This window comes from Danio rerio, chromosome 2 (assembly GCF_052040795.2).
Source record: "Danio rerio strain M-AB ecotype USA chromosome 2, GRCz13ab, whole genome shotgun sequence".
NCBI lineage: Eukaryota > Metazoa > Chordata > Actinopteri > Cypriniformes > Danionidae > Danio > Danio rerio.
In genome coordinates, this window is record NC_141022.1 from 29,506,610 (window position 1) to 29,528,513 (window position 21,904).

General features: G+C 32.0%; 1 protein-coding gene across 2 annotated transcripts; it reads left to right on the forward strand.

Moving 5' to 3' along the window:
* Nucleotides 1-336: 336 nt before the first annotated feature.
* slc2a2 (solute carrier family 2 member 2) lies at nucleotides 337-21,424 on the forward strand. 2 transcript variants are annotated; one of them, NM_001042721.1, is given in 11 exon segments: nucleotides 337-377; nucleotides 3,482-3,577; nucleotides 3,733-3,932; nucleotides 5,318-5,442; nucleotides 6,666-6,781; nucleotides 9,246-9,408; nucleotides 12,710-12,897; nucleotides 15,544-15,648; nucleotides 17,181-17,282; nucleotides 17,916-18,119; nucleotides 20,026-21,397. In NM_001042721.1, coding segments are annotated over 11 exon segments (1,515 nt in total). In that variant the 5' UTR covers nucleotides 337-368; the 3' UTR covers nucleotides 20,233-21,397.
* Nucleotides 21,425-21,904: the final 480 nt, after the last annotated feature.

Sequence of the window (21,904 nt, forward strand, 5' to 3'; positions counted from 1 at the left end):
TTGCTCTGATAGATGTAATACATTAACTCTTGGTGTTCAAGCACATACAAACAAAATCTTTTAACATTGTTTAAAAAAAAATCAGTGCTGCCGACACAAAACATCATTAATATATTAAAATGATATAAGACATATCGATCATATTCAAAGCAGTAAATAATAATCTACAGGAAGATGGTTTTCCTGAAGCTCTCTATAAACAGCGCTAAAACATAATTAGCAGGGCAGAAGGTCTGATCCCAGCACACATGTTCGGCATGTTCTCACAGTGACAGGATTGATCATTTACTGAGGATTGGGAAAGCGGCAGAGAACCTTGGAGCCACTATTAATGTCCAGGAGCGCCGTTTGCTGGCACTTCATGCAAAATGGAGAAGGTAAATTGATTTTGTTTGCTTGAATTCAAATGAATTATGAATTGCTGTTTAGTTCGAGTTTCAATTAGCAGTAGGCTGATCATGTAAATGATGTGTCTCATTGATATTCGTTTAAGCTTTGCATGTTAAATTTACTCTGGTATGAATGAAAGATAGTGATTGCGGTTGTTATTCACTCTGATTACATGGTGATACTAGGTTTATTATTAACATTGCTGAGATTTGCCATAATAAGCAGCCATTTGGTTGTAAATCTAAAAATAATGAACTGCAAAATTGACCGGAGTATAGATTATTCTTTTGGTTTAGAATCTAAAACTGCTGACTTAGGCAAATTGTGGAAAACAACACTATTTTAAGGTGTTTTTACTGTGTAACTACACTGAAAACAATTTTTTGTTGAATTGTCCTAAATTTTTTTAGGTAAGTGGTTGAAAGCTATGTATATGGGCTGAATTAAAAAAAAAAAAAAGTTAAATGATATTAAATTTAAATAGTTTGCTTACATTTACTTCCTTAATAAATGTAGTAAATCCAATCAATCATTTACATGTATGTAACCTGTTTACTATTTGGTTAATAATGTTAGTTGCATGTGTTTATTGATAATTAATTGTGATTACTATAAGAAGTATGAAACCTGTAACAAGGAGGGCTTATGGTGTTTCTTAATACTTGAAGAAATGCAGCAGGTTAAAGGTGTCTTTTTAAAATGTAGTATAAGCTGCATAGTGCTAGTCTGAGTTTTTATGACTGTTTATTTACATAAGAGTATATTTACATGGGTGATGTATTTACATAATGTGTACGGTGCTGTTAAATGAGCATTATTTGAGATATTCAGACTATGACGAGGTATTATTGACACAATTTAACTTCATTTCAAATATGATCGACATTCATTTTGTAACAGCTCCACAATTGCACGGAGTAATGTGTTAATACAGGTATATTTGATTTATGTTTGTTGTGCCTAAATTGTTATTAGTTTAAATGGTCAAATGCTTATAAAAATTAATTAGCACAACTTTATTAGAATGTATTTGTTAATGTTTTAGAATGTAGAATGTCCTTATTGTTAATAATCGCTGAGCAGCACAGCATTGATTAACCGTGGTTAATGTTCATTAATAAAGATCATTGTGCTCATGTTAGTTTACAGTGCATTAACTGATGTTAACAGATGATTTTTGTTTACATTTTTTTGTATTTGCATTCATTTATTGTAGTTAAAACACATAAATTATGCAAAATCCATAATCCTATACTACAGTATGTAGGCTACATGTTGTTGATTAGTGTTGCTCAGAGCTTAAATATCTTCTAAAAATGTGGTCAATGCTGAAATTGTCATGAACTAATCCTAGTGAATTTAAAAGACATTGTTTTATTATATTGAAACTTTAATGTCAAGTAATGTTAAGAAAATAAAACCTTATTTTATTGAATGGGTCTTTAACTATTAGTATGTACTGTGCATAAAAAAAAGATATATGTACCATCTATCTACTTGTATTCATGTTGCGTCCCAAAACGGGATGAAATTAAAGATCATACCATAAATACCTCAAAGAGGGTTGATTGTATGGGTAATTGGCGAATTGTAAAGTCATCAGAGCTCAAACGTCTAATTACATGTGTAATTATTTAGAGTTTTATAAAATTGAAACATGCTACATTTGTATGTTTTATCAAGATTAAGATTTTTTTTTGTACATGACACTTACCTCATATAAATCAGGCCCTCCTTCAGTAACATATCAATAATAATAAAAAATATAGAGTCATCATAACTGCAATTTGTTGAGCCGTTACCATTAGATACTGTTTTGTTGAGCTTTCGCTTACTGAAGGGCATTTTTCCCGCTACAATTATTTGACGCGCATGCGCGTGAGAAACCTTGAGACTTCTTGTCAGGATGATCATGTGAAATGGAAACATTTGCTTGAATTTGTAACATTTGCAGGTAAGTACAGAACCTTAAAACGCATCTGACAGGAGGGAAGATGCAAAGGTTTTCATATGGTTTAAACGCGTTTTGCTTAATAGGCCTATTTATTTTTTATTTTATATTAAGCAGTCCTGGATTAAACATTTGGCAGTTCTGAGGAAAAAAGAGAGGAGAAATGCGCTATTCTTTAGCGATGTTTTTATGCCTCGCATTTATGTGGTTCCAAATTGAGATTTGCTTAAACGTTCAATAGAAAAAAAGAAAATATAATGAGGTAAAATGCTGTTATCTTTATTCATGTTTTATTTTTGGCGGGAAGCTTCCATTAGGTCATATTTCTGCCACATTTTTAGTTCGCAAAAATTTTTTCAAGAACACTTTAGTTTCATTCGTTACATAATGTATTGAACTAGCTATTGTAGTAAACAAAGTATATAATATATTTATACCCAAAAACGAAATTTTATCACAATTTAATTCGCTCACCCTCAAGTGCTTACAAACTCCTTTTGAACAAAAAAGAAGATATTTTAAAAAATGTTGGTAGTCTGCAGACCTTTAAATCCACAAGCCTATTTTCTTTTCCTGTTTATGGTATCAGTTTGACAGAATTGTGGGTTTTGAGTAAGCTGTCCTTTAAGTCCACACAAGTGTCCACACTCGGTCCTGGAGGGCCAGTGTCCTGGAGAGTTTAGCTCCAACCCTAATTAAACACACACAAACAAGCTAATCAAGCTCTTACTAGGTATACTAGAAACGTCCAGGCAGGTGTGTTGAAGCAAGCTGGAGCTAAAGTCAGCAGGACACCGGCCCTCCAGGACTGACTTTGGACACCCCTGCTTTAAGTAATGTTGCAACTTCCAATTTTAAAAAGACATATTTGTAGTTATATGTTGGAATTAACATCAACTAAAGTTATTTTTGATTGTTTATGTTGTTTAGTTGACTAATATTAGATGAAACCCTGCTACAAAGTGTTATTCAATTTTCTTTCATTCATGTAAAGACTTCTGACTAAGAATAAGATACTGTATGTACTTTTGCATTTTAATGAATGCATTTTATAACCTTTTGTTATTTTAGCAGAACAACCTGAACATATCAAGAGCAAATCAACGACACAATAAATGTGTGTGTTTTCATGTCTGGCAGCAGTTAACAGGCACGCTCGCTCTGGCGGTGTTCACAGCTGCTCTCGGCTCTCTGCAGATGGGATACAGCTTGGGCGTCATCAATGCCCCACAGAAGGTCACTCATCACACCATCTTTCCAACCTTCACAACTGCATTCTGAGCTAGAATGATATGCATTTATCTCCTCGAGATTACACAACTAAGGCACTATTGTTGGCTATCATTATTAGGATGTGATTTAGTCATAGCAGTGTGTCATCTGTGTTATAGGTCATTGAGCGGCACTACGCAAGATCTCTCGGTGTCTATAATGAAGATCTGGCCCGTAGTGAAGGGGGAAATGGCACAGAGCATGAAAAGCCCACCGATCCATCAGTTGTCATGTACTGGTCTTTATCCGTCGCCATCTTCTCTGTCGGAGGCATGTTGTCCTCCTTTCTAGTGAGCTTTGTTGGCGACTTCCGTGGAAGGTGGAGTATCTGTGAACTTGTAATATATAATTTGTGATTAGATAAAACTGGAAAGGCTCAAAGGCAATTAAATGCAATAAATAGTTTCAGTTATACCATAAATTAGTACTCTGTAACTGAATTTCTCAAAAAAACACTCATCATTTTCACATGCAATGAGTTTAAAAAGCAAAGCTAGAACTCATCTAACTAAATAACTTTGAGATCATGGTACGTCCTAATGAATATTTAAATTGAATTTATCAATGGAAATGGGGGGAAATCAGAGAGGACATACTAAATATTACATGACAATCACCTGCTATTAGGTTTTAAAAAAATACAAGTATTTTCAGTTGTAAATGTTATGATGGATTAATAATTTAATTAGCACAACTATCTCCTTCAATTTATCAATATCATTATTATATCATAATTATTGTCTACTCACTACATCTAAAATACATCAACAGTGAAGGGTCCAGTCATTCATATGCAGTTAAATGGATATAAATATTATTTTATTCATGAAAAAACGTTGTTTTATCAAAATTACAACATTTCATGACATCTCAAATCAAGGTAAGGTTCCTTTTTCAAAGAGACATTCATGTTTTATAACATTTCAGAGGTGTGTCCCCATTTTATCTGAACAACGTCAGATACATTTATTAAAATTTAATAAAATATAAACTCTGTAGGTTTGTGAAAGAAATGCCTAATATGTCAACAACATCAGGTTTTCTTAAACCTGTGTGAATTATGGGGAAAAAGCTTTTGAAATAATAATATACCCATTGTTTATTGTGTTTATTTTAAAACATTAATTGATTGATTCAATAAATTTGATCATTAAAATGACTACAAATTCAGGTTTCATCACCACTGTTAGATTCATATTTTGATAATAATTCATTTTGCTATTTTATATTTGTGGAATATTTGTTGGTTGGTCACATGTTTGTAATTGGCTGCTATTATGAGGATGTGTAAAATGCTGTTTAATGTCTGATAATGTTAACAGTAAGTAATATCATGGGAAAAAACATGTTTTGGTAGGTTGTATTAAGGCTCAATAGGTTAAAATTTTTTCTTCATTTTATTTTTGCACCCTGTTTTGTCCCACTTCTCAATTTTTAATGACATTAAATTATTACTGTTATCTAAGTGTATTTTTTATGCAACACCTAAATTGATTCTAAATATGGTAAGTTAGGTGACCACAATTTTATTTTTTATTAAAAAAAAGCACCAATATATGTTGTCCATATTCACTGAGAAATGGATAAAATGTTAATATTAAAAGTGCAATCATTTATGCTTTAGACAGAATTGAGCTTTATAAGTTTAGATACATTCAGTTGTGACTCATTTGTGGCCCTGTCTGTGTAATATTGATTTTGCAGGATCAAAGGCATGCTGGCTATAAATGTCCTGGCCATAACAGCAGGACTACTCATGGGCCTGGCTAAGATGGGCACACCTCACCTCATGGTGATAGCGGGACGTGCTATAATGGGATTGTACTGTGGTAAGAAGAAAGAAATTAGCCTTTTTTTATTTATTAATTTATTAGCCACATGAAATGCAGTGCTGTGAATGAAAGATTCATCATTATTTCTCCAGTTTTCAGTGTCTTAAAATCTTTTAGAGCTCATTTTGGTGACTTAAAAGGTTCAACACATTTATTTAAAATTAAATTACAAAAATCTCACTCTTGTTCAGTTTTACATGTCTTTAAAACATGGAAATAAATCACGGTTCACAAAAATATAACACAGCAATTTTTTTCGGAATTTTTGCATTTATATTTTAAAGCAGTACATCACCCTTCGCCACCACAACCATGGCATTAATAATAATACTAATAATAATAGTAATAATAATAATAATAAAATACATATTGTTCCAGACTTGTTCCATATTTGTTCAGTCTATTATCATTTAACATGAAGGGCTTGGCAACATCTAAAGAAGGATTATACAAAAGAGGTGCATCAAAAAAAAAGGTCATCATCTTGAATCACAAAACCTTCCGTATATATCAATGTTATCAGTGAGGGAATACATTATATCATATTTGCTATATGATTTCTGAATTGTACGTGTCACTGAAATGATGCTAAACATTCAGTTTTGCCATCACAGGAATAAATTTCTCAATAAAAAATGCATTCAAATGGAAAACATTTATTTTGAAATAAAATAAATGTTTAAATATTACTTGTACTTTGAATAAATAAATGTAGCATTAGTGAGCTGAAGAGACTTTGGTCTAGTAATAGTTTAAATGCAATGTAGCACACACAAGAGTTGTAGAACAAACTTTCAAATATTTTTATACAATACTTCAAGATTAAAATAACCTTGGGTAGTTTATGTTTTAGATATAGCACTGACTGTTTTGACAGTATTAGCATTGGCATTTGTTTTGCCAACAGTATACATTTCCTTACCAAATAAATCACTATGTGATACAATAAGATCCATTGATTCATAGGCAGTCATGTGCATAATTTCTGAATGAATCAGCTGAATGCTTTATAAATTCAGACTATTGATCACTTGTTGCCACCTATAAATGAAGGGGTGATACCTTCAGAAAGAGTAAACAGCATCATATTTAACCGTTCATATTTTATGCAGGTTTGTTTGGAGTCTTAGATTTCCAACTAAAAGAATATGAAACTTCACATGCTTCAGTTATCTGTCTGTGTACACGTATATTTGGTAAATGTGAGATATGTGCTGCAGGTCTGTCATCTGGCCTGGTGCCGCTCTACATTGGAGAGATTTCTCCAGTGAAGTACAGAGGGGCTATGGGAGCGCTCCACCAGCTGGCTATTGTCATTGGCATCCTTATTAGTCAAGTGAGTGCCACTTCAGTAATCCACAAATAAAGTACATAAGGGTTCAAGGTGAGATCTGAATAATAACTGAATGTTTGATTGTATTACATAACAGAACAATCTCCTGAAACAATTTCTATAAACATCGATGCATTTTAATATTAAACATCAATGCATTTACACTTTATTAATAACATGTTTGACATGTTTTACCTTTAGAACTGCCCTAAAGGGTTAGTTCACCCAAAAAGGTATTCTACAGTAGGTGTGTATGACTTTCTATTTTCTGATGAATCCATTTGGAGATATCATCACCTTAGAATTCTAAGGTTCTATCTGACATTTTTGTCAAAATTAAGTTATTGATATATTCTTATTAAATGACAATTTATTTACAATATGGGGGGGGGGGGGGGTTATAAGCTGTTTACATTTTAAGACTTTTTATTTAAAAAAAATGTTACACACATACTGTTTGCTATGGAATGCAAAATATTTGAAGCTCGATATCTCAAAATCAATCAGAATGATAAATTATAACACTTTAGAATGGCAGGTGTTCAGTTACAAGGGGCACCGCTGAGAGGGGGGGGGGGGTTGGGGGGGGGGGGTAAAGTTAGGACGATTCAAAGGGTCCCATACATTCAGGGGGCCCCCAGAGACATTATCAACGGTCAGTGCAACCCCCTTGACCACCCATTCCTCACACACAGCTCCAGGTGGGGGGTTAATGGTGGCCTTCTGTCTAATTAATGCATTTTTGGTCATTAAAATATCCATATTTAAAAACCTATAAACACTTTCCCATCCCTTTTTCTAACTGTAAACGTGTGTACTATAACCCAGCAACGGTTTTCTGTGTTGAAAAGAAGTCTAACAGACATCTAAAGTTAGACATCTTTACTAAAACAAGGCTAAATTTGGGCTGTTAGTGAATATCTAATAGACATCTAATAAAAGTTAAATAATGGACTATTCAATGAATAGAAAGGATTGAATGACCACACACGTGAAGACAGTCTAATCTGTCTATTTGATGACTAGACTAGCTTTGGACTAATGTTTTTCCTAACTAATAACTCCCAAATTTAGTCTTGTTTTATCCAAGACATCTGTTTAACCTCTACCACACGCATTATGATAAATCTAAAAAAAAATATTGGACTGTTTTTCTTTTCTTAAAATGGCTTAACTTGAAGTGCTGTAAAAAAAAAAAATCTTTATTTAAGGTACTTTATGAAATGTTGCCATATGGCAACAATGTCCAACAATGGATCTAACTTAGAAATTTCAAGTTTAAAACTTTCCTTATAATTAATAATTTTGTTGTTTGAAATTATTTAATTGGTGTTGCAGTATTATAAGCTTTACCACAGAACTTATAAATGGCACCTTATACATATTTTACAACAACTCATATTCCAACAGCCTTTATTTATTCTATTATTTTTTGCTTAATATTATTGAAAACAACATACTGTAAATCATGTATACAACATACAGTAAATATAAATATTTTCTCCATAAAATATGATAAAGTAATAACAAGTCTAGTATATCCAGATGCATGAGAATAATGTAGCTACTGGCTAACAATATTTATATATTGTACTATATATTATACTACGCCTGTCTTATCTGCCTCTGAGCTAACTTACCTGAACTGTCTCTATCTAATTTCCAGTCTGCATCATTCTCATGGTCTCTGAAACTTATCTCATCCTCACTTTCCTCTGCAGGAAGAGCCAGTTCTGACCTTTTCTTGTTTCATTTACCATAGAACATGGTGGTGCTCGCTAATATTCATATTCCCTGTATTCATATCTATTCAAAAGTAGTATTACTATTAAAACTAGATTTTATCCATAATGCAAATGCCATTAACAATAATAATAATATTATTAAAATAATAATATAATAATAATAATAATCAACATTATATCACTAGCATTCATGTTGTTTTTGTTACAACTTAAAATTTCACAGCTGACTTTGCTAGCTAGCTAACCCATTGCAATATTGCATGTTCCACTATTGCACAGTGTTGCTATTTGGTAACACACACATTTTACCAATTTACAAAAAAATTATTTGATAAAAAAATTTTGAGTTGTGAATATGTCATTATAACTTACTGGAGGTAATGTTTTCAGAATTTTTATGGATCTGATATAATTTGATCCTTTGTTTTTATTTACATTTGCATTTAGCAACTACTCACAATAAACGCCAGTCTGTCAGAAATTGCGCTACAAAAAACATCATGTCATGTGACTTAACAAAAGCACATAATTGGCTACACAAAGGTCTTCTCTTTCCAGCAAAAGAAATTCAATGTTGGTCTTAAAGAAACAGTGGCAGGAAAATAACATAAGTGTAATGTTGCCATATGGTTACACCATGCAGTAGAGGGTTAAACATCTTCATAATGTTTTTTCGGCTCTAGAAGTTGTAAGTAGTGTGCAGGTGTCCTTGTTGTCTGCAGGTCATTGGTCTGGATTTCCTGCTGGGAAATGATTACATGTGGCATATATTGCTGGGTCTTTCTGGAGCTCCTGCCATCCTGCAGAGTCTGCTACTGCTGGTGTGTCCAGAGAGCCCTCGATATCTCTACATTAAACAAGGAAAAGTGGAAGACGCCTGCAAGAGTATGTGCCAAAAGCCTTCTCACTCCTTTTTCTTGGTACTTACGCATGCTTTTTGTATTTATAGAGAGAGCGTTTTAGTACAATGTTAAAAACAAAGGTCATGTTAGGGTCAGTACAGAGACAAGTTTATAGAATAAATTCACAACATAATAATATAATACAATCTTAAAAGCTGGGTTATCATAACATATGGTTGGGTGTAGGGTTGTAACGGTATGAATTTTTTACGGTATGATAATCGTCTAAAACAATACCACGGTTTGACGGTTTCGCGGTATACGGTATGTTACAAATGTTACAAAATAATAGAACAGTGAAGCAAATTTGACTTTTTCCAAATAATATATTTTCAGTTACTATAAACAACACCACTTACAATGAACAAATAAAAAAATAAGAAAATAATAATTAATGTGTCAAAGTCCAAATAAAGTCCAAATAAACATGGTGCAAATCCTCAGTAAAAAAATAGATATAAATATTTACTATACTATAAATAGTTACATAAAGAAACTAGATTCAATATGGAACATCCGTAGGTTTTATGTGCCAGCATGGATATGGTTGTCTGTGGATATGGATTTGGATATGGTTATCTGCAATGCAGACAAACAGCTGCACCTTCATTTGCGTCTTTTGAAAACAGCAAGAGCGGCAGTTCGTCTTTGCTGTGTCACTGTTTTGTCATGTTTCTGTGCTGCTCTGCATGCAAAAGTACTTAGTATGAGAATTATTTCATGCAAAACTTTTTTTTTGCGTTTTATTTAGCCGCGCATAAATGTACAGCCTATCTCTCATTCTGTGTTGTTCAAAAAGCTCGTTTTTGGTCCACAAACAAAAGCGAAACCTATGCTTATTGGTTGTGATATAGCGAGTTTGAACCAATCTGGGCATGGAGGAGGGACAATGCATCAATGTATTGTGTCTGGTTTGTCCGGAGACACAGTGACGAGCGTTTCTTTGTCAAATCAGCGTTGTCAAATTTTGATGACGTAACCGCACTGATTCCGGAGCCTCTGGAGCCGTGAATGTTATGTGATACAGCACTAAAAAGCTGAGATTCTCTTCTTTATGCCAATCTTTGAATTGTATGAATCGGATCAGCGGATCAAAAGTTATTAAACATTTAAGAGCAATACTTATTTTTAGCAGCGGGCGGCTGTCTCGGTCTTTAAGGGTTAAAACCGTTGATATGCAATTGTTCATGGTATGATAATCGTGCACGTTCAAATCGTGGTAAACCGTCATACCGGTATATTGTTACAACCCTAGTTGGGTGGAGTATGGAAAAAATTAGGTTACTTTTTAATTACACTTAAACTGTTTATCCAATGGTTGAGTTTGTTCAAAATTGACCCAACATTGGGTTACGACAACTCTGCAGTTTTTAGATTGTATAGTTTTAAAATGAAGTAAAAATGAAAATAATGATGTTTTTGGAAGTCATGAAAGAAAGCAAAGTGAAGTCAAAGTGTAGACCACTATCTGCTGTTACTTATTGCCCAAAACAGGCAATTTCCTGATTGTCTGTCTTGTTCTTTTTCCTTAATGAATTTAATTTCCTACTGCTCATAACCGCTGCTTGGTACTAATAATAACTCTGTGCTGATCTACCAGAATAATATGTTTGTACTGTAAGTAAATACCAACATTTGATAATCAGTCTAAATCCTCCACATCTACTGTAGTTTCTGCATTTATGAAGCCGCTTTTCCTATTGCATATGCTATATTGTATAAATATATGACATGCATTAACATATTGGCCAAAGAGCGGGAATGATCAGGGCAAGTTATATACCAACAAAACAATGTGAGAAAATACAACAAATTTGTGGTATACTTTTGAATTGGGTAACAATGGCAAAAAATAAGTTCACCAAAACATAAGGGGTTCTTTGCCTCCACATTGTCCATTTAGAGTCTATTAACACTGCAAGCCAAGATCATCTCTTATGGCTCATTTCTACTGACTAGTACAGTTCGGGACAGTACAGATCACCTTTGTTAGGCTTGCATTTCCACTACCAAAGGTACCCTTTTGGTGGGCGTGGTGTATGACAGAAAGTTTCAGTCAATGTCATTTTCGCTCGAGAAAATGTCTACAGTAAAGCTGTACGGGTCTTTTGCATATCATATGAGAAGCACTTCTCACAAAACAGATGCTGTATACACATAAATACATCTGTATAAATGTTTATTACTAACTTTTCTATGAACAGGATTTAATTATAACTGCAGATCAATGACAGTTATCAGATTATCAAATAGCCTACTGTAATGTCTGCAATTATATAAAATATATAAATGCAGCATATATGAACGCATACAGACCCTTACAGTCTCTGATATGTTACCAACTACAGAAAAACTACACACAGCATACATTTAGTCCTTATTTAGGTTCAAAAACAACACAAAATGTAGCCCACAGTCAGAGCAAACCTATCTGTGTCTGTAGTCTTAAGCAGCACATGTAGCCTCTATTGGAGAGTCAGTCTATCATTCTGAGTTCATATTAGCCCAAAAGGGGATGATAATAATAGTTAAACATGACAGTTTGTTCATGTTTGCTGAAAAAATAATGTACTTTTTTTTTTCTGGCTTCTCCTTTGTTTTTTCGCGGGTCACTCTCGCGTTTGTCAGTATCTTGACAGGATCGGGTTTCAAAAGCACTTCAATAATCAAGCGAACGTTGTTATCATCAGTTCAAGAAAGTTGTCATTTCAGATATAGAAGCGCGGCGAGCGCAAGCAAGAAAGTGAAACCACTCTCGCTTCAGATTGGCTCATAAAAAACGAGGGGCCCAGGGTAAATCTGCTCTTCTTCTTGGCTTTGTGGCTGTTCATCAAGACGATGACAAGGTTTGTTTGAGCCCGGGTCGACCATGGCTCGTTATTATATGTATTTACGATGTAATCTTCTCGCCTGTGGTGAAATCTGGCGTAAATATGGCAGTTCTTTTGTTTTCATTCTGGCTTGTTACGTAAGCGAATTAAGTTTTTCTGTAAACCAATAGCATTCAGCTGCGCATCTAGCTCCGCCTTTTGGTACCTTTTCTCGTGTTAGGTACCCTTTCAAAAGGGTGGTGAAAAAGTGGTACGGTTTGGTTCGGTACGCCTTTTGACAGTGGAAACGGCCATAAAAGCGTACCAAATCCAATCGTACCGTACCACTTAGTGGAAACGGGCCATCATGTACTGTGAATAAGTATCTTTACACCTACTTGTGTCCACAGGGCTTTATAAAAATTACAGAGATCATACAAAAAATGATGGTCGAGTCTTTTGTCTTTCTGCTAGGTCTGAAGCGGCTAAAGGGAGATTATGACACCTCTAAGGACATTGCCGAAATGAAGGCAGAAAAGGAGGAGGCCATGAAAGAAGCCAAAATGTCCATCTTGAGACTGCTTCGCTCCTCTGTGTACCGCCAGCAGCTCTTTGTGGCCCTCATGATGCATTTCTCTCAGCAGTTCTCTGGGATCAATGCGGTACGCTCATTCTAACTTTATACACATATTCAAGTAAAAAAACATTGTGATTGATATTTTTTCTAAATCTTTAACTAATCTAGATGTGTTTTATTACCCACATTCTAAAAATAATTTCACTTAACATTACTGATTTTTTTTTTTTTCATTAATTTAAACTAATTCCACCTTTTTACTTGCATTTTGTTGAAAAGTACCTTTTGGTTGACATTTTCTAACTCTTTAATGGATGTTCAAATGGCGTTTATACTAACATTCATTTGTTTTTCTTCAAGATGTCTTATTAATTTATGCTCTGTCTATCTTTCTACTCAGCTTCTAGTTTTAAAAACATTTTTATTGACTTTTTGTATTTCTCTAAATCTTTTATTAATACATGCTAATTCCATCTTCGTACTCATATTCTATTGGAAAAAGAAACCTTTTGGATGACATTTATTTTTCTACCTTTATTTTATTTATGCTCACTCCACCTTAATGCTCACATTTTCATAAAACAAAAATTGAAATTTTTTTTCTTTTTTTTCTTTCAGTCATTTATGCTCACTCTACCTTCATACTCATTCTCATGGCAAAAATTTTGACATTTAAGGCTTTTTTCATTTATGCTCATTCTACCTTTATACTCGCATTCTTATGATTTTTTTGGGGGGGAACATTTTTTGTTTCTAGATTTTTAATCTGATTTTAATTTTAACATTTAATTCTCAATCTCCCTTTATACCCACAATCTAAAAACACGTTTTGATTGAGTTTTTCTAGATATTTTATTAATTTATGCTTATTCCACATTATAAGTCTCAATCTGTTAAAAATAACATGACATTTTTGGAGTTGTTTAGTCTACATTTATAATCACATTCACATGAAAAAAGTTTGATCTATATTTTTTATCTTTCAACTGTGCTCAATCTGCCTTTATATTCACATTCTAATTTAAGAACCCTTTTGATGGGCATTTTTTCTCGATCTTGTATTGATTTACACTCATTTACTTTTATACTTGCATTCTGTTAAAAGAAAACCATTTCACTTGACATTATTATAAAAAAGTTCTGGATCTTTAATTAATCTTCTCACCTACACACTCATATTATAAAAAAAAATCTTTTGATTGACTTATTGTTTGTAGATATTATTGACAAAAAAACATTAAATTTTTGTTTGACTTATTTTTCTGTCTTTAATTAATCAATGCTCAATTTACCATTATGCTCACATTCCTATGAAAAAAATGACTGCGATTTATTTCTAGCTCTCTTACAGTTAAAGTCTATTATTTATTATTTTATATATATTATGTTAAACAGAAATTGGGTGAAAAAATAAACAAGGGGGTTAATAATTCAGGGGGGCTAATAATTCTGACTTCAACTGTAGTCATTTGTGCTCATTCCACCTTTATACTCATTCTCATAACAAAGTTATTGACATTTAAGTTTTTTTTTTCTACTTTTACGAACATTCTTGTTTTTAGATATTCAATGTAAACTTGATCGTCCTTTATACTCACATTCTAATAATTAAAAAATATATAGATGTTTTTGTTTTTTCTATCTAATCTTTTAGTAATTGTTTGCTTATTTTTCATTTATATGTCTCATTCTGTTGAAAAAAAAAATTGACATATTTGGATTTTTTCAGTCTACCTTTTTATAAAATTCTCAAATATACAGTTGAAGTCAGAATTGTTAGCCCCCCTGAATTATTAGACTTGTTTATTTTTTACCCAATTTCTGTTTAATGGAGAAACAATTTTTCCAACACATTTCTAATCATAATAGTTTTAATAAGTCATTTCTAATAAATGATTTCTTTTATCTTTGCCAAGATGACAGTAAATAATATTTGACTAGATATTTTTAAAGACACTTCCATACAGCTTAAAGTGGCATTTAAAGGCTTAACTAGGTTAATTAGGTTAACTAGGCAGGTTACGGTAATTAGGCGAGGTATTGTATAACGATGGTTTGTTCTGTAGACTATCAGAAAAATATATAACTTAAAGGGGCTAATAATTTTGACCTTAAAATGCCTTTTAAAAAATTAAAAACTTTTTTTATTCTAGCTAAAATAAAACAAATAAGACTTTCTCCGAAGGAAAAGAAAATTATCACACATACTGTGAAAATTTCATTGCTCTGTTAAACATAAATATATATATTAGATATTTCATGTGCCTCTATTAGATCTTTCATCTCTATACTCTATTCTTAACCTCTATACTCACATTTAAATTTTTTCTAGATCTTGTAGTAATTTATGCGCATTATACTTTTATATTTGGATTTTGTTGAAAGACAAAACATTTCACTTGACATTATTATGATATGATCATAATAGATTTTTCTCAGTCTGCCTACATGCTCATATTTTATTTAAAAAAATAAGTTTGATAGACTAGATATTACTTTGATTATTGCATTTAATTGACAAAAAATTATATTTCTATTGACATTTATGGACAACAGTAATGTTTGATCTTGTCTTTCTATTTTTTTCCTCTAGATCTATTACTTTACGCTCAATCTACCTTTATACTCTCTTACAATCTACCTTTATAATTCTCTTTTAAAAAAACATTTTGATTGCCGCTTTATGAACAAAACTAATATTTATCTTGTCTTTGTGTTTTTCTCCCTTTAGATCTTTTATTACTCGACTTCAATCTTTCAGACGGCGGGGGTCGGTCAGCCTGTGTATGCCACTATCGGAGTGGGAGTTGTAAACATCATTTTCACCCTTGTGTCGGTAAACAGGCACTAATTTAAAGACAAACACTGGCTGCTGAGAAACAGGCTCTCGTATCTTGGAAACAGCAGAGAGTTTGCTGCCTCACAGCTCTTACTTCCCTTAATGCTTTTTGACAGTAACTCCAGACTTACATTGTAGATAATTCCGACTCGGTTGAGACAACAAAATTTAGTTCTTCAGACAACAAATTGCATGGCAGATTCAAAGTTATTAGCACTGGATCAAAGTATGTGCGTTATTCAGGGTAGATTTATACAAATCCATGCTGACATTATCATGTGTAACATACTATATTAAATGCACACCCTGCCCCAATAAGACACCTCAGCATGAATCTTGTGAACGGATTATATAATAAGCTCTAATAACCGCTGGATCTGAGGTCTGTCTTCACTTGCTTTACAGGGCTGGGGAGCAGCCATATGTTGGCGGTGGGGACTTTGCAGTGTTTACCTCTGTTAGTTCAAGGGCAGCCTGAAAGAGAAAACAGTTCTGAGTAATGAGTCAAGAGCTGCTCTAAATCAAATAATCCATTCAGAAGCGCTTTGATCAATCCGGTGCGTAAAAGTAGTATGACAGAAGTCATGCAATTTGTTTTAACCCTAAAGAAATAAATAAATAGTATTTTTCTTAAAATGTATATGATAAAAATATATATATATTTACAAGAGATAAAGACTGAAGTCTGATTAAAAACTGTTTAATAAAAATAAATAAAAAGGAAGACTCCATAAATGCTGCTATGTTGTAGTCATATGACCAGCCTAATACTATTGATATTATCTTGGTAACCAGGGGCTGAATTGTAATAATATGAATAAATAATTTTGATTAAAATAAATATTTATAAAAATGAAATGGGAGACATAAATGTATGTAGATTATTATTATTATTATTTAACAGTAAGTTAATATATTAAATATTTTGGATTACCAGTTGTTTGATTAATAAACAAAAGAGCATTAATATATGATGAAATAATGAACGATAATACAATAAACATTGTTGCAAATGTAAAAAATGAATAATAAAAAGTATATATTTTATATAAATATAAATATTTACAAATATTATCATTATTGTTAAGCTGTTTTATTATAATATTTTATTAGTACTATTAGTAATAAATTAATAATAGCAATAAATTAGTAATAACATTTTCTATAATATTAAATAATATTAGTAATATTAATTTAATATTATTTAAATATTATATATTTAAATTCACAAAAATATCCAAATCTGCTAAAAAAACTAATGAAATAGGAAATAACTATTATTAATAATCATTATTATTATCAAAATAGTGAACACTAGATAACTAAACTATATTTTATAAATAAATGATATTACAATGCAAATTTATATCTAGTATTGCATATGTTGGTTCTACAACCACTAGATGTCAGTATATACCAAACGAAAGTGCTCTTTTATTAGCTCTTCAAGCATACAAAAAAACCTGTAGATGTGATTTTTGTCATGCTTGAGCAGCCTCTTTCACTCATTCATGTGTCTGCATGTGTAGGTGTTGATGGTGGACAGAGCGGGCAGAAGAACCCTCACTCTGGTCGGGTTGGGAGGAATGTGCTGCTGTGCTGTGGCCATGACCGTGGGACTCGCATTTCAAGTATAAATCGCTTTTGCCATATGGAAGGAAAACAGAATCCTTAAAACTTTTATTCATAGGACTGCAAAACAATGCAGTTAATGCGATTTTATGAAGACAGTTTTACCAGAATAGCTCTGTTTGGAAAGAACTCTATTATTATGATTTGGGGGACTTTGTAGGGTAGCACATCTGCATAAAATATAATAACTACATCACAAGCATAAATGCAATACAGCAAAGATACACATAAAATAAACAGTGCTTTATCGTTTTCTGGTGATTCATGTACATAAATTGAATAATCAAATGTAAAATAATAATGTGTAGTCTTCATAATATAGATAATTAAACACAGTGAATCTTTCTTTAGAGCGATAATGTTATAATCTCATTCTCAAATTCTTTACACTCACTTTAAATGCTTAAAACGCTTGCAGATTATAAACTTTCACTCCATTATTATGGTTCAAATTTGCAATGACTCCACAAATCACACGTGTTCTTGTGTCTTGTTAACTACATTGCAGGTCCTATGAAATGACATTGCGATGTTGTTGCTGAACCGATATATTATCAAGCAGTAGATTAGAGATAGTTGGACTGAACCACTGGTGTCTGTTTGTTACAAATCTTACCTTTTCTGCCTATCAGGGCGCTTACTCGTGGATGAGTTACGTCAGCATGGTGGCCATATTCATGTTCGTGTCCTTCTTTGAGATCGGACCTGGACCAATCCCATGGTTTATTGTGGCGGAGATCTTCAGCCAAGGGCCACGTCCAGCAGCTATTGCATTAGCTGGGTTTTGCAACTGGACATGCAATTTCATTGTTGGCATGTTTTTCCCTTATTTAGTGGTAAATTGACTTCTTCACAATTGTGCTTACATCTTGATAACTGCTTCCGAAGAAGCTAAATACAGAGCTGAAAGTATACAGAGAAAACAAGCCTACAATTAGCTTTATATGACACATTTTTAAAAGCAATATTAACTATTTCCGTTCATACATTTTAATACCCCTTTAAACTTTAAAAAAAAAATCTCAAAGATTTGAGGATGATCTATTTTTATATACAAGACATGGATAAACTTTGATGGAAACAAGTATAAAAGTATCAATTTCTTAATTAAAGCAGATTAAATCTTTACTCAGCAGATGATGTGATTGGATTACCAGACATACCAGAGCACATCAATCTCAATGTTCAGCATCTTAAATCATTTGTTGACATAATTTGGTTCAAGCATTTGTGAATGACTAAGTTATAAAGTAAAATCCACACAAAACTGTCTCATAAGACAGGGCAGAATAGGTTATTGAGTGTCATTTTTGCTCTGAGGCGCAATCCGTTTTACAAAAACGATTTCGTAATCTTCTTTTAAAACAAAAGTATACTATCTGTCTTCCTTTTTATGTACTTTTACAAAATATACTTTATGTACAAAAATATACATAAATATTTTATTTAAAATTACAGGTAAAATGATACTGAGTGCCAAATTTGGATGAAAATATATTCGAAAAAGTCAAATTAAAAGGATTCAAATTACTCACTATTTACTCAACCTCAAATGGTTATAAACCTTCATGAGTTTCTGTTGAGCACTAAAGAAGATATTTTGAAGAAAGATAGAAGCCTGTAACCATTGACTTTCATTGTAGGAAAAACAAATATACGAAAGTCTTTCCTCCAAATATCTTCTTTTGTGTTCAACAACAGAAAGTCCAATAGGTTTGGAACAAGTGAGAGGTGAGTAAATCATGACAGAATTTCCATTTTTGAGTGAATTATTCCTTTAAGTTTACTTTATTTGGGTTGTAAATTATGTTTTTAACTAAGTAGATTATTATATTTATTCATATAGTTTAACTTCCTGTCTGAAAAGACTTATATTTTAGTATATTTAAAGTGTACAATTTGTGGGCTACATAAATATTACAATATAATATGTTTTGTTAACTTAAATAAAACTTACAAGTGCATTCGCAGTATTAAAATTGACAATTTATTAGTTTACTGAAAGTATATTTCAAAGTGTACTTTCTTTTTTTTTCATGTAAATACCACATTGTACTCTTGTAGTGCATTATGTAACATTAAATTCACAATGTAGATTAAAGTTTACTCTACAGTACCTATACAATCTCTCTAAGCACTCTTAAAATACTTTAGGATACTGTTAGAATTAAAAATAGGTCAATTTAGTATCTAGTAGGATTGAAGTGCATTAACAACTATTGTGTTAGTATACATACATTTTTTAGTAATTAAGTCACAAGTGAACACATGATATGGAAACAGAGCTTTACTATCAAATGATTTGTGCTACATCAAGTTTAATGGCATTTAAGGATAAAGTTGCCACTTTGGATGGAAACAGATCTATAAATTTATCTTTCACGGCATATTTTGTCCCACAATTCTATTTTAAACCCATTAAAACTGATTATATCATTGCAATTGAGGAATGTTTGCTACAGTGACTAAATATTAGCGTAGTTACTGTATCACAATATCTCTATATATATTTTGTACCTCATTAATAAACTAGTTTGCTGCCACAGAAATATGCTTAAATAGTTATGAGTAAATTGTGTAGACATGCAATTAGATGAATCAGTAAAGAAGCAATATATTGTATTGTAAATATATCAAAGATAACACAGAATACACAAAAATGTTGTTTACAAAAAAATAAAGAGATCTGAGAAGTTATTTAGAGATAAGAATAAGTAATTCTCACTTTGCTTTGTTCCTTAGAGTCTCTGTGGAAGCTATGTCTTCATCGTTTTTGCCGTACTCCTGTTCGGTTTCACCCTTTTTATCTACTTCCGTGTACCTGAAACAAAAGGGAAGACTTTTGAGGAGATAGCAGCTGTTTTCCACCCAAAACATGGAGGAGTTCCCCCTTCCAAACCTCAAGAAGAGGCTGAGATGGTGCAGCTCAAGGGATCCTCGGAGGCCTGATGAGGACTGTCATTTTATGAAAAAACTAAGAAACAAACCAAAAACATTGTTACTGCTATCACAGAGCCCAGGTGTTATGACAGAACTGATCTGCTGTATATTTCACAGAGAGCTGACATGAAATCATTGGTCTAAAAGCACGAAAAGAGATTAACTAAACACAACAGGATAATTTTGGAAGATGGTGCACAGTATATCGTCATGCACTGACATTGGTGCAGCTGAAGTTGAATTTATAGATGATTAAGTGTTATTTTTATATTCCTTAAGCTGTTTATCATAAAGATATTTTAAATACATCGCAGTGTAAAATGATTCACGTGATATTGATGGTGACTAATTTAATGTAATTTATTCTTTTAATTCAATACTATTTTGTGTCACATACAGTTGAAGTCAAAATAATTATCCCCCCTATTTATTTTTCCCCAATTTCTGTTTAACGGTGAGCAGATTTTTTTTCAACACATTCATAAACATAATAGTTTTAATTACTCATTTCTAATAACTGATTTATTTTATATTTGCCATGGTGACAGTAAATAATATTTTACTAGATATTTTTACTAGACACTTCCGTACAGCTTCAAGTGACATTAAAAGGCTTAACTAGGTTAATTAGGTTAACTAGGCAGGTTACGGTAATTAGGCAAGTTATTGTATAACGATTTGTTCTGTAGACCATCAAAAATATATAGCTTAAAGGGGCTATTAAAATTTACCTTAAAATGTTTTTGTTTTGTTTTTTTTAAACTGCTTTTATTGTAGCCAAAATAAAACATATAAGACTTTCTCTAGAAGAAAAGAATGATCAGACATACTGTGAAAATTTCCTCGCTCTCATTTTGGAAATATTTAAAAACCAAAAAAATGTAAAAATTAATGGGGGCTAATAATTCTATTTTTAACTGTATATGACACAAACGAAGATTATACAAAATTTATGCATTAAATATTCCATGTGAGTGATATGATACTTGAAATTAACTATTGAAGTGCTGTAACAGCTGAAGTAAATTATTCTAATTATTCAACTACCTAAGCTAGATATCTAAAAAAAATAATCTGAAGACGATTTGAAAATATTTTTTGTACATTTGATGCTATTGAAATTCTTGAAGTGTTATATTTAATACATATAGAATAAATAAATAAAAATTGAAAATTCAGTGGTGAGTCCTAAAGCCCTAAATTTGTGTTGTCATTTCATGTGTTTTTCAATTACATATACCATACAAAAGTTTGATTAGTGTCAAAGTACCTGGAAAGCGTCTGCAAATTGCAGTATATTACTATTTACCTAACATTTGATTTAAGGTTGATTAGTGTTTTGAAATGAGTCTCCTCAAATATTTTTTTTAATTATGCAAGAAAGAATATTTACAAACATATAATAAGAACAAAGAGAAAAAGAAGGGTTACATAAATAAAATTCCAGCAAATTAAACAAGTTTAAATGTTTTTCTCCAAGAAAAAGTTTTACATGCAATATATGTATTAGTCTTTTAAGGAGATGATTTATAAATCAAAATACTTTTTGAAAATACAAAGTAAAGTTTTTTTTTTTTTTTTTGAAAATGTACATTTATGGATGTAAAATTTAGCCAGAAAAGCAATAAATTAATAATAAATTTACTATGAGAAGGATCTTAGCTCAGAGAGTAAGCAAAAA